The sequence below is a fragment of the Cyprinodon variegatus genome, unplaced genomic scaffold, assembly GCF_000732505.1.
Source record: "Cyprinodon variegatus isolate N-32 unplaced genomic scaffold, C_variegatus-1.0 Scaffold185, whole genome shotgun sequence".
In the NCBI taxonomy this organism is placed as follows: Eukaryota; Metazoa; Chordata; class Actinopteri; order Cyprinodontiformes; family Cyprinodontidae; genus Cyprinodon; species Cyprinodon variegatus.
This window is the reverse complement of record NW_015150638.1, coordinates 623,184-649,466: the sequence shown is the minus strand read 5'-3', so window position 1 is coordinate 649,466 and position 26,283 is coordinate 623,184. Positions and strand designations below refer to the sequence as shown.

Here is a 26,283-nt window from a genome sequence, read left to right as displayed (position 1 = left end):
GTTTTAATGCGGATTGGAAAGCTTTGCTTTATTGCTGATTTAATGCATGAATGTACATACATAGTACACTTAATGTCATTTCAATCACATAAAATGCTATTTAAGGTAACCAAGTTTAAATCAAAATAAGACAATGACAATCATATTCCAGGCATAAAGTCTAAATTTGTTTTTTTTTAAATGTTGGGGTACAATTACTACCAGAAGCAGAAGAAGGAAGACATCCTGTTTAAATATTTGTTGTCAAAAACAAAAAGGAATGATTGTTAAACTAAAGTCAATGCTGATGGTTGATATATAAAGCCTGTTTCAAAACAAGTTTGGACACTTTTGGACCGTCTTAACTAAACCACATAATGCAGTTGTTGAAACTAATATATGTTCCGTCTAATTTTAAATCATACTTACAATATGCTTGGAGGAAATAAAAGTAATTTAAACACATAAAATGTTACTTAGAGTCATCAAGTGGTGACAAAACTGATCACAGTGAAAGATCAGGGCTATAGGGACCCGAAGGTATTACTGTGTAGGTATTTTTTGCTGAAATAATCAATTCCTTGTATTCTTGTAGCTCTAATCTGATTTTATCTCTTGGTCTCAAAATCTTCCTAGCAACGAAATTTACCTGTTCAACTTATTGCTTAAGAAGTTTCTTTCCTACCAATAATCTCACAGAGAGATATTTCAGTCTTTTTCGTAACCTGTTGCAATAAAAAGAACAATTCCTACCAGAAAGATCAACATATTTTATTTCTAAAAACAGTGGAATATTGGGTGCTTCCCAGATATTTCTATTTAAAACAGTGTCCCAACCTCTTTAAATACAGAGCTGTAACTAATCGAAAAGGCACATTCATACCATGGCCTTAAAAGGCATCACCCAGGCAAAAGGCTCTACAGTGACAGAGATCAGGAGTGGAATGTCAGGGAGCAAATGGAAACTTGGAAATAAATATGGGATGTTTTTATTTATTGAAGTGACCCTTACAGCTCTACTTCTCAGGATTTTTCAAAATCTCCTTCAGTATTATGTAAAGCTTGTAATATTTAACGCCTCATGATGTTCTAACAAGTTAAGTTGTATATATAAGTTATATACATATTATATTATATATATTAGTTCTTCTTAGTTTCTAGTGCTGGTTAGCAGTGCCTTGAAAAAAATTTTTCTAAACTTTTACATTTTTTTCATCTTTTGTTATGCTACAACCAAAAACTTCAGTTATTGTATTTGACTGACAAACACAAAGTTGCATATTTGTGAAAAGTGAGAAAAGATATAAATGGAAACCAGGATCTGAAGAGTGTGGCAAGCATTTATATTTTCCCCTTTTACTCTTATACTAATAAAAAATACCAATACAGTGCAAATGGATTTAGAGGAAACATATAAGTAATTTTGTTTTAAATGGCTCCCTTTCAGACATTAGTTATAGCTGCCTCCTAAACTAGCAGGCTTGTAAAGACATCATTGTTTAGAGGTGCAGCCATAAGGGTTGTGATTACTCCTGAGGAGCTGTGGAGAACAACAATATAACCTATGGACAACTGCATCATTTGTTGTGCACTCTACAAGCGTCATCTTTACTCACTGCAAAAAGGATTTATTAAAAATTGATTTTAAAAAAGTATGTTTACCATTAATTTGAGCAGATAAATAAAATTATCTGCCAATGGAATGAGTGTTTTTACCATCAAAATGCAAGTACCTAAAATAAGAGACTGCAAGTGTTTTTTTCCCTGTTTTAAGTGTAAATTGTCTTATTCTATTAGCAAATTGCCTCACTTACCTGATCAATTCAAGAAAAAATGCACTTATTTTAAGAACATTTGAAGGACCTAGATTTTTTAAAGTAGTATGTGCAACGGGAACAAAGTCATTATGGAAAGAAGTACAGTACTGCTTTCTATTTGCAACAAGTCACACTATTTAGCAAATGTGCTAAAGAAGGTGTTCTGGTCAGATGAGGAAAAACATAAAAACTATTTTATCAAACACTTTTACACTTTGACAAGGAATATTACAGACTATTCCCATCTTGTAAAATGGTGATTTGTCTCTAATTGTGCAAAGGGAAAGGTGGTAGAGACAGAAAATAAAACACTGTTAGCACTATCTGTAGGGAAAGGAAATCCATTTCATGCAACCCAAACTTTTTAATCAGTGTACATGAATAATAAGTTGTATCGTCTTCTTTGGCTACCTTGTAATGTTCTGTCAGAAAATCCCAATAAATACATTGAAGTTTATGGTTGTAATATGACAAAATCTAAAAGAAAAATCTATATGAATGCATTTTTTATGTTTCAAGAACGAGTGAATGTTACCTTTTAGAGCTTATGTGATCACATAATTCCAAAAATGCCTTTATGCAAATAAAACTAAAATATTACGCATAGTAATACAGAGTCTACTTCAGCTCAGCCTAAACTCTGGTTAATGAATGTGCCCATAGTTTTTTATTCAATTGCCACTGACAACAAAACAGAACGGCCATTATTTGGCACTGTGCATAAATATAGTAAACAAACAAATCAACAGCTTTGTCATTGGGGAAAAAAAATCAGTAACAACTTAATACACAGAAACATCAACGCATGCAAGTAGGATGCTCTCTGAACACAGAACAGATTCATGTTAGTTGATTATATATTATAGATTCTCTATATAACTTTTCCTGTAATATTTAATTCTACTTTTGAAGTGCTATTAATAAGTTACATTCAGCATAGGTAAAATAATTCCTCCATTTTGCAGTAGTTTATAAAATAAAATAGATATCTCTGTTTGTCTCAGGACGTTTTGCTGAGTAGCAGATATCATTTCTAGTACCTGTAAGATAAACACAGTTTTATTGTACTCTTTTGAAATCATTTGATTTAAAATGAAAAGTAGTAAAAGGAAAAGGCTAAATGCCCCCAACCTGTAATAATTTGGCTTGAAGGGGCCGTTCTTGTTCAGCCCCATGTACTTAGCCTGCTCGTCAGACAGCTCGGTCAGATGGGCGTCAAAGTTAGGCAGGTGCAGACTGGCCACATATTCATCTTTGAGCAAAGACAGAAAGTAATTCACCATGGATGAAGCTGACTTAATCTTTACTTTAATAAAAGCTGTGGATCTTTGGGGGCGTCATAGGGTGTCAGCAGTGAGCAGTTTTAGAAAGAAAAAAAAAAGTCTTACCCATTTTCTTGGGCAGGAGATAAACATCTTGTTTGTAACGTCCTTCTGGAGCGTTGTACAGCTCAATCAAGGCCAGAGCCTATGGACAACAAAGAGGACAGAGATCTAAGACTCACACACCTAACCTGCAAACATTGTTCAGCTGAAGGCCAATAAAACTGACCTGAGTAGTAGCAGTGATGGACAACACAAATGTAGGCACTGTAGAACAGCTCAGATTTAAAAGACGACCCTGAAACAAAAAGTTACTTATAAAGGGTTAGGGTTTCTATGAACAAATTTAAAAAATCGGAAGCATGAAACTGTTGTAGCAACAAGAAGTGTGAGGATTGACGTTAATGTCTAGGGATTTACCTCTGCCAGCACAATAACCCTTTTTCCATCTGGCCAGATGATGTGGTCGACCTGAGAGCGAACCCTCTCCCAGGTCAGCTCAGGACTGCGTAGACTGGCCTGAGGACACACAAAAAGAAAAAACATAAAAATATTGTTCAGAGGGGAATAATTATGAGACATCTGTCAATGATTTACACTCAAAAAAAGTTTAGATTTTACCCATCAGCTGTTTCACCACTTACATTTTTTTTCTCTGGTACTGAACCCGATGCCTTGAATTAAATAGATGTCATGACTGCAAATTTATTTTTAATAACAGGTATCAGGAATCTGTGACCTAATTCTGCTCCTCATACCTAAAATTGGATTACTGGCTGTGATTTTATCGAATGTGTATCTTCAACAGCTGTCATTTAATTTAACACATCCAAAAACAAAGCTATGTCTATGCATATGTACGGTATTTATTTTTGTGGATATATTTAACTGATAGAATATATCATAAGCTAGAAAAGTATCAAAGAGCCATCAAATCAGAGGGCAAATATGGTACAGTAATGGTGCTTAACCAACATGGCTCCATGTTTTGAGTTAATTCTTTTGAAACAAGTAAAATAACTTATATGGAGAACTGAAAGAACTTTTTAAGCAGTTTTCGTGATCGAGTCAATGCATGTAAGTTTGGACAGAACTGCTTGTTTCAGCTAAGCAGGGGTATGAGACTAAAAAATATGGGTAAGAAAAGATGTCTCCTGCTCTTTAAAGTACCGTAATGCTATTTATATATATTTCTATAAGTAAACATTATACATGGGATTGATTTTACATAGATCATGTATCAGACCGTTACTTGATAACAGCCCAAGTCTGTTTGTTAATTGTTTGATTTAAGACCAGGTCTTGAGTCCCTGTTGTTCTCATTCAAAGTTGACTATCTAACTTCAGTGCAGCACGGGAGGAAGTCCAGATAGTGTATTAGTTTTCTTTTTTCAATCTATCACTGTGACCCTCTTTTAAAGCTAAACTTGACAATATTGGATTGCAAAGATGAAAAAAAGGCAGCTTTAGTGTATTTTGGCATTTTAGATTCAGTTAAAAAAACCCACTCATATCGAACATGGTTTTAAAGATGTCTAGAAATTAATAAGGAAGAATATTTGCCCCTTTTTTCAACTTTTTTTTATTCATTCAGTGATCAAAACTTCAAAATGATCAAATTATGATGCATAACATCTTAAATTGTTATAAAGAATGCAAAATTCACTACATTTATGAAATATTGCTACTTAAGTACTTTAGGAGATGCTTTAATCTGTATATTAATCTCAGTGCTCCCCACCACTAGTTAGAACTGAAGAATCCTACTGGATGAGGAAAAAGCGTCTTCTAGAAAACTTCATGTCCAGTTGCATAAACTGAATTTTTTAAAGCTTGACCATGACCAGGATGACTAAGAATCTTCACAAACATGTTACTTTAGGAAATGAAAAAAGGAGAACAAAAAAAAAAAAGAAAAATTATTTGGTAGTCTTCTCTCTTCTTTACAAACCTACTCAGACTTGAAAACCAAATGAAGAGATTCTATATTTATATAGACTTTTAAAGCTGTAAAAAATGTTGTGTTAATGTAGATCACAGTTTGTTAATTACATTGCAGTAAGGAAAGTTAAAGGGTCTTTTTCAATTTCAGCTCCAGCCAATCAACTTGGGGATCACACCTTCTCCATAACCAATCATCTTTCAAGATCCTCGTAATTTTGCTCTTAGCCACCTCCTCCTGCATTCTCACACTATTCTCAGTCCCACTCACCCTCTGACTTATTCCACCACCAATGTACCTCAGGGGGAAGATTTATCTAATGCTTTTCTAGGTTACTCATCCTAGCGAATGTTAATTCACAGAATCAAAGTCCTCTGCTGGGGCCCGAGTGCCAAAGAACTTGGCAGATGGCCGCTCACACTTAGTTAGCCTGGTTCTGTTGGAGGGTTCTTCCTGTTAAAAGGGAGTTTTCCTCTCCACTGTGGCTACATGCATGCTTGGTGTGAGGGATTTTAGAGTGAATGAGTCCTTGCAATCAGCTGGTTTCCTTTAGATAGANAATGAGTCCTTGCAATCAGCTGGTTTCCTTTAGATAGAAACATTTTGAACAATCTGACTGCGTTACATGTATAAATAAATTGAATTGAATAAAACTTTTCTATGACAGCTTTTCGCTGTGTGAGTCTCTCCTGTTTGATCTGACTTCTGTACATCTAGATCAAACATAGTTGGACTTTAACAGTCAAACCTGAATATTCTACACTGGACAGAGGATGTTTTAAAAAAAACAAATTTCTTGTCTCAATCTCTTGAACGACTCTTAAGATAATGTCACTTAAATTTTGCAAGGTGAAGGTATTTTTACACCAAACCTTTGATATGCATCATGCTTCTGCTTAAATTCTGTTTATAATATTCGCCCCGCCATGCTGGAGGCCACAAACCATACACATTTTAATATGCATGTAACTTTAAGGGACCAGAAACACTTGTGCTGTGTTCCTTTATAATGCAATATAAGTATACTGGGCAAAGACACCAAACCAATTTAGAGGTAATATTCCATATAGCTTTCAGCATTCAGACAGATTTAAATAGGGGTTAAATAATGAAAATTATTATTTTTTTTTAAGTTAACAGGATGAAATGTGATTAGGTCGAATAAAATAGTGTTTTTTCTGCTAAAGTGTGTGAATACATGCCCTCTCCTGCTGATGAGAACCATCTTTTCCAAACAACCTCAAGGCTCAAAGTGCAAGCGGAAATACTGAGGCACAAACGTCCAGCTCATATAACAGATATATAGAGTGATAAAATTACCACATCGATCTCTGTATTGGAATGTCCCATATTGCAGACAATGCAGCCATTCTTCATTCGGTCAAGATGTTCTCTGGAAACAACATTCTTGTTGCCTGCATTTAAATAAAGAAAAATAGCTGTTTACTTTTAGACATAAAGCATAAAAGGGGTTTAAAATCACAGAAAAATTATGTTTTTATTCTAAAAAACACAAATATTCAAAAGAGGCTCTTAACACTGTGAGCAATAAAGGAGAAGGAACAGATGCCACTGCATGGGGCTCAGTACCAGTGCAAGTTATCACCACGTCCATCTGCCGGATGACCTCACTCAGCTTGACCACCCGAAATCCATCCATACTGTTCAGACACGGACCAGATATTTGTATTCATGCGAAAGTAAAAGTAAATCACTTAAAGAGTGATTTTTCTATTACAACTAATTCAATACACACAAACATACATTTTAGTGGGGTGCATTTATTGATGGGGGAGTGCTGAATGGTAATGTGCAGTGACTCACCATGCCTGCAGGGCACAGATGGGGTCAATCTCTGTGATGCACACAATGGCGCCGAGAGCTTTAAGAGCAGTGCAGCAGCCTTTTCCCACCTACAGATCACAAGGCAGTGCAATAAAAAAGGTCAGCAGTAACAGTGGAAACTCAGTCATTTTTAAGTAAAAGCCTTTGTTCTTTGTTGTTGTTTTTTGTTTTTTGTAAATTTAGGAATGACTCACCTCACCATAACCACACACAACCACTTGTTTGCCTCCAAACATTATGTCAGTAGTTCTCTTCAGGCTAATAGAGAAACCAAAAATAAGAGTTCATGATCATCCTGGAACGTTTTTATGTTCTTTTGTTTTTACACCATCACTAATAAAAGGGGCAGTTAGAACGAAACATTTATAGACACTAAAAAAATGACATCTCTTTTTCTCACTATCTGACATTAAATCAGACAAAAATTTTCCAGATTTAATTCATAAATTGTTGCACATTATTTTTTTCTATTTGATGAATGCTATGTTAATCAGAGAGAATATGTTAAAAGAGACTTTTTAACAAAAATCTTTAAAGTCTGCAAACTTGGTTACTTTCCTTTAAATTGTTTAATGAAAAAAAGAATTAAATGTGAAATCATCAACCCAGTGCTAATGCCTGAATTATCCAGGTTTTTAGCAAGCAAATAATTTGTTAATCCAAATTGTCCTAATAATAATAAAAAACAAACTAGTCTGATTAATGTCACACAGTGTTAAAATAAAATGTTTGTAGAAAACTGTAAATATCTGTTTTCCACTGTAAATATTTCTAAATTGCTTACCCATCCAGAATAGATTCTCTGCAGCAGTAGAGGTTGTCGAACTTCTGCTTTGTAACCGAGTCGTTCACATTCATTGCAGGGACACACAGTTTTCCTGCCTTCGATAACTGGTACAATCTGAGAGGACACATTAGGAGCTGTGCTCAGGTAGATGAGGTCACATGACACCTTTGTGCATATCCAATGAAAAGTGAGATGTCCATCTTTATGACATGAAGCTATCTGGAGCATCTGGCTAATTGAGTCTATGGAAGGTTTATTTAGCTGTGTCATGTTTCTCAAAAGCCCTGAAGTCATATAAGTCAAATGTCCCCTAAAACCCATTATGTCATGTATCACTAAGCAAATGGCTTATATAATATCCTTGGATATGTTTCCTGTTCACGCAATACAGTATTCAGAGTTATTCATCAGCAAATGCTGTCAGGTGAAGCAGAGGAAAAACTTTAAAATGACGATAAAAGTATCGGACCTGTGAACACCAGTGACGCTCTCCTCCACAATTCCTCTGACTTTTTTGAAAACGCTGGGATATTTCTTGTAAACCCAGTGAGTTAAATCTCCACCATCATCCAAGATCTTTGACACAAAAAAAGGAAAGGACATCAGTCATCCGCATCAACGATTTAAGAAGGCCCCTAAAGGTAAGGGTCGACTTTGTGATGCTACTGTACTCATGGTACCATATTGGCCTGCCAGCCGTCGTTGTTGACACAGCGATCGATGCACCACCAGAAGTCATCCTCTGATTCACCTTTCCATGCAAAAACAGGCACACCTGGAGAAAGCAAAACATGCTTAATGAGCAAACGTGGAGTGAGTAACAAAACCCATTAGGGAGCGTTACACTATAAAAACATAAGCGTGACATTTAACACTTTTAAGGTTTCTCAGGGTTTATTCAGTTTGATGACTACTGTTAAAGTAACATAAACCTGAACAAATTTTATTCATTAAGATGCAGATTATTACAATGACAGGATTTTATTTTTGCTTGAAACCCACATTTCAGAGTTTGCATTAACCAACAAGGATCATAGTTGCTTATAGTGTCCGTCTATACAATAGCTTCACTTAACTAACCATACTCACAGTATGACCTGGATCAGCATTTATTTCTTTTTTTTTTAATACAGCCTGTTATTTTTTCAGTATTTTAGCTGTACATTATTTAGTTGATCTACTTAATCTTGTTTTTTTTACAAAAAAAGGAGTTTTCCCCCTTTAGAACAAATGTCATATGTATAATAAGACTGCCTTGGCTTTTTTAATGCATTATATGATCTTGTTTTTTCTTGTACAGAGCAACGAAATTAACTCTCTGCATTTAACCCATCCCCTTGGGGAGCAGTGGGCTTCCATCTTGGGGCGCCCAAGGAGCAGTGTGGGGTTAAGGTCTTTGCTCAGGGACCAAGAGTGGCAGTCTGTGGGAGTAGGGTTCGAACTCAGAACCTCAGGATTCCAAGCACTATGCCCTAAGCACTAGTCCACCACTCCACATGCGATCTGAGGATAATCTTTTCTTTAGTGTGTAATTACCGGTATTAGTTCTATTATGGTTTACTTACTATACGTTTTTTTGCGAAATTCAGATTTTTTTATTGCGTTTCTGTTCCCATAAATCTTCATGTTATCGAAGTGTTAAGGAATGGGTTGCAGTAAAGATTACGTTTTAAATTGGTCATGAAGAAAAAAGTCCCACAAGCTTATAGAGGAAATAATCTCACCAGTTTCAGCAAGAGCAGCGGCCACCTCGTTTTGAGTAGAGTAGATGTTACAAGCGGTCCAGCGGCACTGGGCCCCGAGGGCCACCAGAGTTTCAATCAGAACCTGGGAGGATATAACGTATGACATAAAAAGTTGGGAGACTTTACTTTTTTTAAAAACCATCAGATGGACTGAACACGAAAAGAGCAAAGAACATACGGCTGTCTGAGCAGTAATGTGGGTACAGCCCACTATCTTCGCACCAGCCAGCGGCTTCTCCCCCTGGGCTCTCTTCCTCAGAGAGATCAGGGCAGACATGTCTGTAAAGAGAAACATTAGCATTAATCATCTTTTAAAATCTTACAGAGAAAGTTTGTTTAAAATTTAAAAACAAATTTGAGGGTATTTTTTCTAAGTTAGGACTAACCACATGTTGCTACGAATTATATATATCTGTGCATACGTACTAAAAATATATTACGTAGAAAGATAGCAAAAGGTGTACAGGCAGGGCTGGCAAAATAACTACTTTTACTGTCAACAAGAACATTTGAGATTCAGATGGAGTAGCTGTTCTCAGAAATAAATAATTACATGAAGAACTTGTACATGTAAACTATAAAGTTGTTGTCATGCTGTTTTTTATCTTGAACCTACAGGTGGACAATTATCAAATTTCAGCATTTATGTTTGTTAAGCCCTAACTTCATTCTAGATCGTTGGTTTTAATCATTACTGTTACAGCTCTCACAAAACAAACATATACAGTAGAAAATTGACAGAAATCTTCATGCACATTTAAACTATCCCCTTCTTGGCAAATATTTTGCAAAATCTAAAGTGCTTTTTATGTGGGTCTCAGGCCCCCAACTCTAAATTATTTGTTGTGATCATTCAACAGAGAAAAAAACACACACATAGCAGAACTGCATATCTGGATATCACAAAATGTGTGCTATAATGTTATATACTTACAGTAATAGATGCTAAAGTATGAGACTGAAGCATTATATTTAGTTAAAGCTTTGCACCTGAATATAATATAGAAAACATTGCAGCACCTCTGCCATATCCAAGTTTTACATTTACAGATTTACATTTCTAGAAATAGATTTCTAGATTTTCTGTATAAAAAAAAGAATTACAAAAGATTTGTAACGACTTGGATCTTATTACCTTTATTCTCCACTAATAATACAGCAGCACAACAGTGAAGCTGGATTTTGATGAGAAACTTTTCACCTATTGCTAAAAATCTACTACAAATAGATCAGGCCAACGTATAATAGAAAAAAACTATAAAATACTTCAAGGAAGGTTTTGTGTTTTTATGTTTTGTATTATTTAGAGGAGACGTAAGTGAAATTGTATTATCTTAGTCAAAAAAGATCTAAATAATACCTGAACTAAAGGTATATTTTCAGATGGACTATGTTAAGACTTTACACAGCATCTCTCTCTGTTGTTCTCAGTCTCTTGTTTACATTCAGTAGCCGGGCTGGCTATGAGAGCCTATATGTGCCCATGAGCGCATATGTTTGTAAATGCTTTGTTTTGTGTACATGCATGTACGTACATGTGAACATTTGCCACTCAGGGCTTATCAGAGTAGGAGAGGAGTAAAATGGCAGCTAAGGAAAGGGACAAAACAGGGTTTAACGATGGCGTCGTGTTTGTAAGGTGGAGAGCACTTCAGAGTAGAAGCAGCTCCAGTTTGTCTTGGAGCTAGCTGCTAGCTGCAGCTGGTCTGATTAACCGGTTAACTGTTAGAGTCTGAGCAGCAATGGACCCAACGATACTGTTATGTGACAGAAATGATAGATCTCATATTGTATGTCAAAATAAATGAAAAATATGCTAGTGCAACAAAGGGAATAGTAGTTTACACAAAAAATTCAGTTTGGATTTCATGGAATGAAGTGATATTATTATTAATTAGGAAAAGTTTTGGTCTATATAGAGTGCCTACCTAGAGGTGAAAGTCCACTTACTGCTCTTATAATGGTGAGTGCTAATGTTTTTTTTTTCACATCTAAAGAGCAGTCAGTAGAACTACAGGTCCAGTTGAAAATTTCAATCAAAGGGGGTCTTATTTTATAATGAGAACACATTGATGGATTTCACTTACAGATATGCTGTTATTTAGCACACTGCAGAAAATGTCATTGTCCTATTTTAAGTGCATAATATCTAATTATCTTTTTTTTTAGGCTAAATATTCTCCTCCCATTGGCAGATCTTTTTATTTACCTACTAAAATTAAGGGTAAGTACACTTATTTTAAGAAATGTTTACTTATTTTTAGATAGTTTTTGCAGTGCAAATTAAAAAAAAGCAAGCACCCTAACATGTTCTCTTTTACCTGCAATATTGTAGGTGATTAATTACAAAACAAAGCATGTAAATAAATAAAAAATGAAATGCTACAAATATAAAAAAAAATCTAATTTACTCAGTATAATTTGAAACTCCTGAAAATATTACATATATTTGAAAATGAAAGCTCCAAAAATGAGCAGCATTAAAAAAAAAAAAAGTAATTATTAATAATAACCCCTTTATAGAAGATAATAATGAAGAGAATAACTGGACAATGACTACTTTAACAACAGCAACGTACCATCTGCAGCCATGCAGCTTGAAATAAACACTTGTCAAGCACTTGCATACTTCACATTTACAATGTAAACAGCCAAAAGAACAGTAGAGAGAAGAGAGGCACTACAATATCCTGATATTAGGGTTAAAAGACAAAGATCATTAGACATTATGAACAAAAACAGAGCCGTACTGCTCTTAAAAGTCCAACCTTTCTTTGTTTTAGAGGTTATAAAAGGAGTCTATGATACAAATTGCACAGTAGCAAAATCAAGCATATGTATGGCTGTTTCCTCTTATTCCAGAAGGAATCCATAGTAAAAGAAAAGCTACAACCTCAGAGCTACACCAATCAAAGAGCATCTACATTAAGAAGCGATATTATATTCTAGATGTGCACGTTTAAGATTACCTTGCTCTGCTATTTCAATTTCGCGTCGGCCAAATTCTGCCTGTTTTATGTTCTTCACGCAGAAGTCGGTGCTGCCATGGCTGTTGACCTGGGCTTTGTCCCGGGGTGAGGTTTCATCATCTGAGCTGTCGGTGTACGATGCAGCTGGAAACACAAAAGGTCACTTTTGGGTCAAAACAAACGAGTGGACCCAGTTACGAAATCTATACATTAAATCTAGAGTGAGAAAGGAGGAACCTCTGTATGCACTTTTTATCTGTTAGCCCTTCTGTGCATGTAAAGTGCCTTGTAAAAGTATTCACACCCAGGAATTCACAACCTCTGGATATTTCTATGTTCTCTGGAAACCTCTACTGCCTTCATAAAGCAGCTATTGTGCTTAATACTGAGTTTTAATCAAATGCATGAAGAGTGCTTTTAACATTAAGGTGGCTTCTAAAGGCATCATAAGTCACATTTTTCTTGCAAAAACAATGCATAATTTTTCCTTTCACTCCAAAGTAATATAATACCCTGTGTTGTTCTAAAATATAAGATCCGAATCAACAGAATGCAATTTGTGGCTTTACTCTGACAAATCTGTGAAAAAGCTCAATAGCTTTGCTACAATAGAGTTGCATTTATTTAGGTATTTTAAAAGATTTGTGTGTATTATAAAATTACCTTTACCAACAAGTAAAGGGTATTTTGGTGTTAAACTGTTTGAATTTACAGTACCTGAGCTGTAGCTGTCTGTGGAGGACTGTGAGATGGAGCGGGATAGGGAGCGGCGACCTGCCTTGGTGGGATACTTGCTGAATTCCTGCTTGTCCTCAGCATTCGCAAATTGAATCTGAAAGAACAAAATTTGACACGGAAGTCATTGATAGAAAGGAAGAAAAAGTTTCAATATCACCAACGCCCTTTAACAGTGTAGACCACATAATATGCTTAGACAGCTGTTCATATCTGGACTCATTTTTTGCTTTAAGTCTAAAAACTGCCCTTTGTAAAAACAAAAAGAGGGAAATCTGTTTTTTTTCTCTTAAGCACAGCTGGAATAAAAGGAAGAGAGCTGATGCTTATTTTTTCATGTTCTCTCCTCCTCTGTGATTTATGCTTTGTTCAGATACACAGCCTTGAGTTGTTGTTAGATGCTAGACGTTATTCATCATGTTAGCCAAAGCCTTCAAAGCGCCAAACATCAAAGCCTTGGAAGCACATGAAGCAGATCAGCAAAAGCTTGATTAGCCTCTGTAACATGTAGCCTTGCTTTTAATAAAAGTCGCAACTGTTTGAGAACTGGTCAGGGGGTTTCAGCACCAGAACACATTTTTCAAGTTTATAAGCTTTGAACAGGTGTAGTGAAATATTTAAGACATTATGCTGTTACATCACAGTGCCGCATGTAACCCTTTGTACAGAAGAAAAAGGTCTGCAGGGATTACATAATATCCCTTCTTTTTGTACTTTTATGAAATTGTGGACAAGAAAAAGGATATTCAGAAAAATATCAACAGATGATCTACAGAACTAACATTGAATCTAGAGATGCACCGAGGAACTGGCTGTTCACGCACTGGAATAAATGTATTTTCAGCTTGATCGACCCTGGCTGGTGATTGGCTGGTCAGGAACTTGAAGCACAGGCCTTTTTTTTTTTCTAGTAACAACCAAAGTAATCAAGACATAGAATTCAATCAAAACTAGAGAAACAACACACTTTAACATGTTAAAAAATGTATCACTGCATGATACGAAAGACGACGATGTGTAAAACATGAAAGGAAAGCCACAACATTCCAGTTTCCCTTAATTCAAGGAAGAAATTGCAAGGTGCTAGCAAAAGTCACATTTCTATTTATTATTTCAATACTTATTACAATATCTAGTTATTAATCCAGTCATTTACCCATATGTATTGCTATTAAAAAATTGCTGCTTATTGTTGCTATTTGATTAAAAACAGACTAGAGACACTTGAAACAACACTGTTGACAATACTTCATATAACTGAATGAATGCCATAAGATCCATTATAAATGAATAGCCATAAAACCATTATAGAAACATAAACATATCCAAGTATAATAACAGAGTGAAGCACACAGTTAAAGAAACACTTGTTTTCATAGAAAACGGCTGCTAGAACGGCCCAGTCAGTTGTTCAGCTGTCTGAGTCATAGCTAACTGGAAATATACAGAAATAACAAGCAGATCACACAGGAAGGATCCCCAACACCTTCAAGATTTCAAAACAGTTTTTTTTTAATAATAGATTATAACCACATATGAAAAATGCCTGTAAAGATATCTTGAAGAAGTCATTATAAAACAAGCTTTTTAATACATGTCTGTAAATGTGGAGCACAGTGAGTTTTATTTCCATCTACGTGTGGAGTACTTGATTTGTTACTTACAATGTCAGGCTCTCGAAAAAAAAAAAAATTTAAATCACATATTTAAACTTTTTTTACCCACCATCAGCTAAGCACAGAAATTATTCAAAAGAAAACTACATTTCATAAGATGTTATGAGACAATCCAAGATCTGGCTGTGTTTCATTCAAGCAGTGAAAGAGAGCAAGACTTTCAGCAGGTAACAGGAAGGCTAAAACAGCAAAGTTGTTCTGTTTTGACCATTTGAGTTTTCCTACCTCTATCTGTCATGGATAATTATGGATTTGGAAATGTTGATGGTCATTTGGAAGTCTTAGTCTACTGACCAGGATTCTAAACAGGGAATTCAGATCTTAATGTTTTAGTTTAGCAAGCTGCGTTATTCCCTACAAAAGCGATGTGATGTATCTTAACATTTAAAATTCTATTTTATTAGAAATCATTTCCAAAATGGTGTTTACTTTGCTCCTAATATAGAATAAATGTGGTTGTGTGCTTAATGCAAGAAGGCAGGACAAATTATTTTATTTTTTTTATTTAATAAGAAAATAAACCACAATAAATACCAAGAACTCAAATAAAAATAAAAAATCGAACAGTGCTTCTCTCGCTACAAAATTAATCAAATAATGTCTTAATCCTAATTAAGAGTGCCCCGGAGACATATAATGTCTGCCTTTCCAAGAATTTATCCTCGTGGATTCATTATCGCAGTATGATGTTGCACCCCCGTCTGTCAGACGGCACTGTGTAAAGTCATAACACGCCGCAGTGTCCTGCAATCCTGGCTCTTCCCAATGCAGCTGCATAGACAGCATGCATAAAACTTTTCCAAAACCTTTCTCTCTTTGGGTGTCCTTTTTAACTCCCCATCATTTGAGTCCTTTGTCATGCTTGAGTTGCAGCGCTACTGTAAGTTTTTTATTGACTCTTGTCTCGTCCTGAGACATTTGTGACAGTGCTGTCGAGCTCCCTCAGCTTCTTATTTTTAATGTCCATAACTTTTGTTTGGAGTGCAAACTGTCTAGCAGGCTAGCAGAGTTGACAAAACACACAGGACGATGAATCAGGGGCCATAAAGATACTAGAAAAAAAACAATGTGATGCTTGAGATCTGACTGGAATATACATTGACTGTGACATATACATTGACCTAGAAGCGTGACATTACAGGTCAAGCTTGACAGAAATTGTTAGGAGTGACAACTTGCTGGTATATGTAAATACAACAGAGTAAAAAGATAAATAAATAGGAGAAGTTTCATTTGACCTAATTTTTAGTAGTTCCATCATCCCACTGATAGTAACACCTTGTCTTCAACAATCTACGATGCAATGCAACCAAAGAGAAACTCAAGAAGCTTGGGAGACAGGATGAACCGAACACATCTCTGCATGGCTCTGTTTTCACAACTGAGACTGTGGCCTTTCTCATATGCTAGGAAAACAGAAAATTCAGTTATACTTTGGATCAATTCATGTGGATTTAGCACTCACTATGCAATTTCCTTTTCAAGTTCAAGGCTTTTAAACAAGTCTGTACCCTTTTTCTGGTTATATGCTGAGGTGAAATAAAAAATAATTGCTAAATGCAAGATTTAATTGAACATTTTGAAGTTTATTGTTAAAAGAGTCCTGCATATGACAAAAAGAAGTCTGTAATTTAGTGATTCAAACTGATTTCTATGTGAGAATATATTAAAAGTTAAGTTTCCTGTAAAGCACTGCGAGTAACTCACCCGTTCTCTTCCGTGTCCGTGCTTGTGGGCCATAGCTCCCGGTCACTGCCTGCTGCTCTCTTCAGTTTTCTAGCCTACCTCTCTGAGCCTGTCCTGTTTGTGTGTGCGATGGTACCAGGTGTCCCTGATGCTATTATCCCAGAACACTCCCAGGCAGCTCAGGGGGAGGTTCCCACCTTATCGTGATTTCTAAATGGCCAACCTGGACTGAAACAGCCCGGGACGTAAAGGGGAGGTCAATTTCAACTCAGCTTTTCTTTGTCTTAACGTTTGCTTCACTTTGTCCTTGACAAACAGCTGTTGATGACTTCAGCTTTTATTGTATGGGGATAAAGCATTGTGTGAACCAGATATACGGCAGCATCACATGCACATGAGCACAAAAACACATTTGCTGAAGCTCATATTTTCAGCATGAGTTCCTAATTTGAAGCAATAAATGCAGTGGGATTGGCAGGAAGAACTAAAACCATTCTCCATTAGCCTTCTGCTGCATCATTAGGCATCTCTTTAGTCCCATCCTGCAGCTAAAAATACCCTTTCTCTCTCAGATAACAGGCCAGGTCACAGACTTAAGCTGTAGAGTGTTACAGTTGGTCCGAGGCATAAAGTCTCAGTGTGGCCCTGACATAAGGCAATGAAAACTACTTAAGAGACATCACCACTGCGGCTGTACGGCACTGTCTGACTGTAATCCCCATATATACACACTGCTAACCACTCGCTGCCTCTGAATTCAACAAGTCAAAGGCAAGGCGGGACAAAGGTGCACACAGCAAGGCAAGATTCAAGTGAAGTTTAACACTGAAATCAGCTCATTTCTCCTGGTATGCAATGGCTGCTGTTTAAATCAATGCATGCAAGACAGATTACCTTCTGTTGTGAAAAAACACACTGTGCACTAATCCGGCTATGTGACTTTATGCTAAAACTATAAGGTCACCTGATTAAGATATGAAGACAACACACGGCCATATTTCCTAACTACAGACCTGCAGCAAAATAACAATGAGTCAAAGGGGAAGTCTGGTTGTGTTCAGAAGTTATGAACAGCGTTACCTTAATTTAAACCAAGATTAGTTTTTAGGTAGCAGGAAGTCAGAGGAAGAATACATTAGAGGTTGCCCATGTTAAAACAATTGGTTCCCAAAATTGTAGTATTATATAAACCTTGTACAAAGCAAACATGATCCAAATGTGTGTTGAGTAAATTCTGCAGGAAACTCTTCAGATTGCAGTTAGTTATTGTAAAAACAACTGCAGATTTACCAATTGCAGGTAAGATACTGATTGCATATAACCTCTTGGTAGAATCCCCCTCCCTCTTAAATATGGAGCAAAACAAGTAGGTATCTTGGGTATAAGCAGAGTGTTGGTAAATGAGGAGGCATATGAGAATGGGTTGTATTGTTTAACTTAATTTAATCTAGTAAAAAAGAAAAACGTAAAAGATATTTAGCTTCTAAAATACTGTAGACAGATTTCTTTATAGTTGATATTACTGTTATGGTCTGACACAACTTAAGTCTGTAAAAAACAAACTATTCCCCGTCTCCACCTTTTTTCTTAGATTTTTTCAACATTAAAATACCTAAAAAGTCAGCCCGGCTGTGCAGACACGTACTGTCACCTGAATCCATTCTTCCACAACAGGCCACACCCGTATGTTTAAACTATAAACAACCTGTTCCCATCTAATAACAAACATATTTGAAACATATTTTTATGCGTCATGTATTAGATTACTTGATGGATTTTATCATAGAAAGATGAAACAATCGACTGATAGTTTAAACTTGCAGAAAAGAAAATCTGTTCAAATCAGATCAGAACTATGCCTACTTGGATTTAGTTATTTTTTACATATTTTTTTTTTTTGTTACTTAGCTGTTTTTTCATGCTTTAAAGGTAAGAAAGGTTATACAAACTTTGTTTGTGTTGTTTATAGTAGTTGCAGATTGAGTACCTTTCATATCCATATATTAAGGTGATGCATTGATATCACTTTAACACCCTTTGAACAATTTCACATTTTGTAAAATTAACTACAAACATCAGTATATATTTTGACTTGATGTGAAAGGCCAGAAAAATAATAGTTTTTAGTTATTTCAGAAAGAAAATTTAAATTTTTTCCTCCACTTTCCAAGTTTGCATTGCTTGTTGGTCTGCCATACAAAATCCCAAATAAATCCATTCAGGTTTTTTGGTTGTGCCATCACAAAATGTGGAGAAGATCAATGACATGGATGCTTTTGTGAGGCACTGTACACATGATATAACCGGACTTCAGACCGAACGCACAGCATTCCACACACCCCCACAGGGATCAGATAGAAAATGATGATGCAGGAACAAATTCGATGTGAGTAAGTCCCTTTCCCAGGGGGGTGTATTGCATAACTGTTTTATATCGGAAGAGGGAGGAGGCACAGGTTTGCAGTTCTTTGGCTCACCCACCATCATACTCATTTCTAATTTGCATCATAGGTTGTATTTATGCGCCACACATTTTCATAAAACAACCTCAGAGTTAATGCAATGAAATACAAAATAATAATAATTCTTTATTTTTAACAGTGAAAAAGCTTTTTTACAGTTTTATTTTTTCAAACAGTTGATGGTCAGACAGCGGGCTCTCAGATTTATTCATCACACACAGCTTTGTTTTCATAAAGCTGCAGCACATTCCTATCATTCAATATGTTTCCAAACAGGCTCCCTGAGGCGGAACACCATCCAAACATTATTGCCTGTCAGACAGGAAGGAGGTCTGAAAAATATTCTGAACTTTTCAGGCACACTTGTTGAGAATATTATCTATCTATATTTAATTATCTTTTTGGTGTAAATTATGAATATATTACTTAGTACCAGACAGGCTTTCTTTGGAGGTACAAATCATAAAGATAATGTAAAACTTAAACAATAATGAACCAGTTTTGTCATCTAAGGTGATTACTTAGTATAAAAATTAAATGCAGTGAGTGCATTAAGAAATTGTTAGAAAAAAAATGTCCTGTTTTGGTCCCATTAAGAAAATAATCTCTGCAAACATACAAGAAACATATCAACAAAAAACACTTTTCCCAGTGATTTTATAAGATGTCCTGATGTTAAACGTTTGAAAAGTTTTATATTATGTATGAGAAAACAAGTTTAAGAGGATAAAAGTAAAGAATGAAAATTACATTGATTTCTCTGCCTATAAGCACTGAACAGTAATTTTAGATAATTTCAGTCTGCTTTAGCACATTACTGACTTAATCTTCAATCTTATAGAATAGTCATATTGTCTTTCCCTACCAGCACTTCACTTTAGTCTGACCTGAAACTTCATCAGCTGCATCTTATAGGCCATGTGACACAGCGCAACTGCAGTTAAACTATAAAATCCCAGATAAGCAAGTTAAACAAAGGCACTATTATGACTGTAGGACAATTTTAAATGGGACAGTCATACCAATCAAAATACCACCTGTGCTCATCTCAAATTTTTATAAAATAACTGTATGCACAATTTAGCACAACGCGGCCCTTCCCTTAGATGTTTCACTCCCTGTCAGCTGGCTGAAAGAAACTTAATTTCTCCTTTGCTTTCAATTACAGCATATTTGATACACATTTATTCATAAAACAATGGACAGTCGTGTTGAATAAAACCAGAGGTGCTTTTAAGCACTATTAAGGTCATACTGTGACTACAGCTGGCCAGCCATGAGCAGAACATCTGTTAAGCAGTCTGCTGACTGATTTACCAGACAGCTTCTATTTCTACTGAAACTCATGATTGAGCAGAGACTAAAAACACATACCCTTAAAACTACTATTAAATTAAGTTGGTTTTTATTCTATATTTCGGCTTAAAGGTATAGTGGAGGATTTTCGTAATTTTTTTAAAACACCTGCGCTCTCCACTTAAAAAAAAATGTACATGCACAACCCTGTACCCACTCCTGAGAGGGAACGCCTATTAAATGCGTGCGAGAGTGTGCACGAGCCCATTTCTCCTCGTGCACGCTCTGTTTCAAAGATGCTGTCTGCATCGCTCATACAAGCTTACTTTCCAAAAGAAGCTTTGCATTTTTTTTACTATTTCAGACTCACCATCGGTAAATGGGGACAAGCACGTAGGACGGCCTTATGTAAATGTATTACCAGAATGATTGACAATTAGGAGAACCACTTATTTTGAGGATCCACCTGGATAAAGAACATCCTCCAATATACATTTAAATCTAAGCATTAAAAAAAGTTCTACCTATTTTCTGGACTAAACACAGATCTGTCCCAAAGCACAAACTGGGGTATAAGACATCCAGGCCAACAGGGGGCTCTATTTATTATGTGAAACACATTATATTGGATTCAAGCTGTTTCTGATCAGTAGAGAAACTGAAGGAAATGCAGCTAATAGAGACATGACTTAAGACAATAATATTACATTAGACAAAAAACAATAAAATTTCACATAAAAAATTGTTTTAAATGCCAGGTTATAGGGTGTTTTTTAAGTTACTTTTAATCTCAACAAAGTCTTTATCCTAATTTATTGAATATGACAGTACATAGATTTCAGAACTTCACGTTTGCAGTTAAGTTGTGAGGAATGAGCCAGTTTTAGAATGTACCAATTTAATTCCAAGGTTAAAAGAATAATTAAAAAAAGATAGTTCTATAGAACTGAAACTGAAATATTTTCAGGGATTTAAGAACTAAAAAATCTAATCAATGTCCTTTAAATGTTGAAAAAAAAAAAAAAGTTCATACAATAACTTCACCAGTTTGATTGCTCATATCTGTGCTGGAGTCTCATTTTATAAACTATTTACCTATGAATTAAATTAAAAGGAAAGGAAAGATGGTCCTCTTTTCACAAATCTACATGGAAACATGTTACTTCAAAAAACAGATAAATAAATCAGACAGATAACTTTGCTTCTACAAGTTTGTTTACTTTTCTTTACAGTTTCATAAGATATAATGAAAACTGCAACAAAGGCCCCAAAACAAACCCTTATTAAACTCTGGGCTGGTTCTGAGCAAAAGAAAACAATCCAAACAACAGTATCTGAAAAAACTAAATGGGTTTTCAACACATTCGATATATTTTTATCATAATATCTTTGCCAATGATTTTAACCTAGTTTATGTTGTTGTTTTCCTTTTGGCAAAAACAAAAAACACATAAGATTTAGGAAGTTTTACCATTTATACCAGTTTCTGCCAACTCTTTTTGGTTAAAATCATGCTATGTGAATATCATTTGAGCTCTTAAAGATTTCTTCAACAAAATAATAATTACAGAAAATACGTATATCATACTTTATGATATTGAAACTTATAACACTATTACAACTTTAATGATATTTGCATTATATGACAGCATGATAACAACAACTCTCTGTTTTAAAAAGAAACAATTTGATTATTTTGTTTCAATTTCTTTTTGTATTTATTTTTACTAAACCTTTTACTGAATGTCAGCCTATACTTTCAAATCACTGAAGCTCAAATTAACCTTATATGTAATACTTTTTCAGGAAGCAATATGCTTAGGGAAAGAAATGCAAAATGGATAAATAATTTATGGGTTAAAAAAACAGTTTCCCCTATAAAGGCGAGAAAATTCTCAGAAACACAAAATAAATCCTTATCCTGTTACCAGCTGTGGATAAACACTCAGGTTTATCCAGTGCTGGGAATCAGCAGAGGATGTGTAATATGAACATCCACCTGAAGAAAGTCTTTTTGTTTTGAGCCATTGTAGATCAGCAAAGGTATTCAGAGTCTGCTCCCTCAGGTGCGCAGTGTGGGGTAGTTACACTTTTCTCAAGCTGTTCTCAAAACTAACGATGCCTCACCACATAAAAAGCCTGAGATACAGTAAGACAAGGGTGACCAGGCCAACACTGATGCAACAGCCAGGTTTTTGCTGGCCAGCTTGATTCTTAGATTTCTTTCCCGATAAATAGCTTCATTGTTCACCAGTTTTATATCTAAAGGGCAAAAAGACATAAAACAGAAAATATGTTCTTTACTTTATGGAAGTCTTTATTTACATAAACTTAAAATATAAAATATAGATTAAGGATGGGCTTTGTTTATAGATGTTGGAGCTTGGCCTGTTTTTTTCAGTGTAGTCCTGTTTCTCTATAGCCTCTTTCTCACTGAAATTAGTGGGTTAACGTAGGTTTTTTCAAACCCAGGTCGACTCGCTAACAATCTGTATTTGGCTCCCTTCCCATTGGCAAAAAAAGCTGGGTCTAACCCCTCGCTGAGAGCTATGTGGCCTCTGTCCTCCACAGCTGTGTGGCTGGTGACACCATCAAGCTGGTTTAGTCGTAATGAGAATCAGAAATTAGATGATATCTGCTGTGAATTGGCGTTATATGAATAACCTGAATTTAAAGGATGGTTCATCATATAAAGCACCACAACTCCCCCATAAATATGATACCAATTTCTAGCTTTCTTTTATTTTACTTTGCTTATTGAAATATTTTTTTTTTTTTAGAACTAAAACTTCATTTTGAAACAGTGCTTTGTAGTAGAATTGGCTTTAAATCCAACTTAAAATCAAAGAATTAGGAAACTAGAATATGAAAGATATGCATCAATGCTTATGTTTCTAACTTGTATCTGTGTTTTAACAATGTAGAAGAAATGCATCGGGGGTTTCTAATTTTGAATCACAGATTGAGTATAATATATACATATATTCGTAATATCTGACCTGCCAAATTCTTTTTAAAATCTGCTGAAAGGATAGAAGAGTAAATCAGATTTTTTGCATGATTTATCTGGTGCTTCTCTGTTTGGAAAATCCAATATCTACATTCCTGTAGCGCTAAGGAAAGCTGCATAAGCTCCGGTTATATAGGGTTGCATATTTTCTCAAAGAAAATCCTCTATGGCATTAAATGCCAAATACGCAGCGCGGAAACCCCGCCTACCAATCACCCCCATTTAAGATGAAGCTTGCTGGGGCCTCACACCCAAGGTTTAGGGTTTATGTGTCTTTAAGAGTTCTTTTAAAGTTATGTTTTCACATCAAATGAGGGGAGAAGTACGGAAAAGGATTAGGGCCACTGAAAAAAAAAAGTTAACTAATTTTATTTCAGTATAATATGACAAAAAGTCAGAATTCTGACTTTTTTCTCACAATTCTGACTTTAATCTCAATTCTGTTTTCTGACAGCTAACAAACATGCTAGCGTTAAGCCGTAGACATGTCTGTTTTAGAGATCAGCTCTCTTGTTTTAATCACCTTCTGCTCTTCCATTAATGAAATAGCATCACCGGGGACCCCTCTGACATGTAAAAAGTTGCCTAATTGCGTCATTTTTCACCAATGTGTTACTGGCCCTGCCAAAGTACTCACATCTTTGTCAGTGAAGCTGAGTGCTCCCATTCCTTTATGGTGCCAATTAAGATCCACAATTCTGAGATTAAAGTCAGAATTCTGAGAATAAAAGTCAGAATTCTGAGATTAAAGTCGTAATTCTGAGAAAAAAAAGTCAGAATTCTGAAATTAAAGTCGTAATTCTGAGAAAAAAGTCGGAATTCTGAGATTAAAGTCAGAATTATGAGAAAAAGGTCGGAATAACTGAGATTAAAGTAAGAATTTTCAGATTAAAGTCAGAATTCTAAGAAAAAAGTCAGAATTCTCGGATTAAAGTCAGAATTCGGACCTTTTTCCCATATTAAACTGAAATATAATTTAAAAATCAGTTACCTTTTTTTTTTATTGTCCCTAATCCTCTTCCTTAGGGGAAGTTATGATTCCACTAAAACAAGGGGAATAATAAGAATTGTCTTATTTTATCCTATATGGTAAGTTAAAATGTTAACAAGAATTGTTATGGGAACCACTATCACTGCTGGTTTTAATTCTACTGTAATAAATATGTAGGACAATAATAAATATAGATTAGCAGCACATTTATTGTGTTTTCTTTCCCTCTGTGCTCCAGCAGTGGCCTGCCTGACTGCAGTTCTGCTCTCCAATGTGAAGGAGTCTTCCTCACATGTGAACGGGCCGCGCGCTGGCCAATGGCAGCAGTGATGGCGGTCATCACGTTCCTTACCTTCTTTACGGACTTCAGAGTCGGGACTGCGGTAAATGCAGCAGAGGGCATCTCTCCAACATTCATGTTCACATCGCTGCTGTTCTTGCTGACGGTCAATGCGGAGTATTTCTCCGCGACGTTTTCCGTCTCTTTGACATATTTAGTGGCCTGCTTGACCTCCACTTTGCTGTCCACTGCCGTGTCTGTCATCGCATCCGACTGAGAGTTGATACAGGAGTGGGTTAAAAAAAAAGCCGGCTTTTAGTGGAGTTTTAACTAACGTTAGCTCCGTCCGTCGCCGTCTTTGCTCTTTGGTAAATGGGCTTAAAATGAGCGAAACGCGACAGAATGACTAGATGATCTATTTGAAGAAAGAGAGGACGTTTAGGTTAAGTTTACTGTGTTGATCTGTTCTCTAAAACAGCCGCAGAGGCAGTTGCTGGTCCTGCGTTGTGCTGTCAACCTCAGACTGAAGCATCTCTGAGGGGAGGGGGTGGTAGGCTCAGCCTGTCACCTGAGGAAGTAGGCTGTGTTCAGACAGCGCTCCTACTGCTGGAGGGAAACTAGACCGAAAAGAAACAAATGAGGTCGTATTCGCCAAGACTTCAACGTATCTACGCTCTAATAAGCCGGTGTCAGCTTGCATAAAGTACACGTTAGTCCGCAGAAGCAAGCGTGACCGTTGTCAAGGAGGCTGAGAACAAGTCCCGCCTCTTTCGCTGTGATTGGTTGACAGCGGGCTCAATTTAGCCAATCCGTTGTTTCTGATTGGCTGCGCATTGTTCTGCTTAAAGGGTCCTGTACAGGGATAGAACAAAAACACATTAAATTTCTTAGTTGCTCCCTATTATACTTTTATCTTTAACATTGGACCTTGAAGTAGGGTAAACGGGTGGAGGTGGAACAGTAGAAGTCATTTCCATAAAAGCAAACATATATGTATCTACCATCCAAGGGCAAATCTTGCAGATGCATTGTAATCTATTAGGCTAATTACTCTTATTCCCTGGTGTTGTTGAGAAACTTTCAGGATGTCATTCTGTTTGAGAAGAGATTTATTCTTTAAATTCATTAATTTAAATATACAAATGAAATACTGAATAAAAACAATGGAAAAAAGTGGTTAGAAATAAAAATTGAAAAATTAGGGAAATGTGTTTTCTTTGAAATATATTAGATATTTGAAATTGTTTTAACCCTGATGCTGTTTTCACAGCCAATGTCTTGATCTGTTTTATATGTACACCACATGCTCAAAATAAGCTGGGTGAAGAAGCAACTCCTAGATGAGAGTTGTAGCATTATTTTCTGTGGCTTTTATTTATTTATAATTGTAAAACATCCCAATAGCCTAATCAAACTTGAATAAGTCTGTTAGGGCTCTTCGTGTAGCACCCCATGCTCTTTTTCCCCTATGACCCTAGGAGTCCTAAAGATCACCATGGGTTGGGAAGAGTGGAATGATCTAAATTTATCACAAAATCAGATGCATATCAAATTGTGTTTTTGTTACTGAACAAACCATTTACTCAAGACAAAGATACAATTTATGATGTAATTACTCTCCCATTCACCATTGCATTGCAGGATAAAATTTCAGTGTCCTGCAAGATAAAATATTTGCAAACCTGATTTTAAATAGGTTTTGCAATTTCTCATCAAATCCCATTTTCTTTAACATTTTCTA

General features: G+C 35.8%; 1 protein-coding gene across 2 annotated transcripts; it reads right to left on the bottom strand.

Moving 5' to 3' along the window:
• Positions 1-182: 182 nt before the first annotated feature.
• On the bottom strand, positions 183-25,258 carry ahcyl1 (adenosylhomocysteinase like 1). 2 transcript variants are annotated; one of them, XM_015379109.1, is made up of 17 exons: positions 24,615-25,258; positions 13,124-13,238; positions 12,407-12,550; positions 9,616-9,716; positions 9,417-9,519; positions 8,373-8,467; positions 8,162-8,268; positions 7,690-7,806; positions 7,100-7,163; positions 6,885-6,973; positions 6,651-6,721; positions 6,381-6,475; positions 3,539-3,637; positions 3,348-3,416; positions 3,185-3,263; positions 2,928-3,048; positions 183-2,836 (listed from the first exon to the last, which is right to left on the bottom strand). In XM_015379109.1, the coding sequence occupies exons 1-17, from the start codon at positions 24,804-24,806 to the stop codon at positions 2,830-2,832; spliced, it is 1,668 nt and encodes a 555-aa protein (XP_015234595.1). In that variant the 5' UTR covers positions 24,807-25,258; the 3' UTR covers positions 183-2,829. The 2 variants fall into 2 exon arrangements, with proteins under 2 accessions (XP_015234595.1, XP_015234596.1); XM_015379110.1 differs by lacking the exon at positions 24,615-25,258 and adding an exon at positions 16,525-16,644.
• Between the last annotated feature and the right edge of the window lie 1,025 nt (positions 25,259-26,283).

What these genes read in the sequence shown, in the direction of transcription:
- ahcyl1 (XM_015379109.1), bottom strand. Translation starts at nt 24,806, where the DNA reads ATGACAGACACGGCAGTGGACAGCAAAGTGGAGGTCAAGCAGGCCACT. An exon ending in ACATTACTGCTCAGACAGCC is followed by an intron (nt 9,520 to 9,615) that starts GTATGTTCTTTG and finishes ATATCCTCCCAG; the next exon opens with GTTCTGATTGAAACTCTGGT. An exon ending in AGAGAATCTATTCTGGATGG is followed by an intron (nt 7,164 to 7,689) that starts GTAAGCAATTTA and finishes TTTCTCTATTAG; the next exon opens with CCTGAAGAGAACTACTGACA.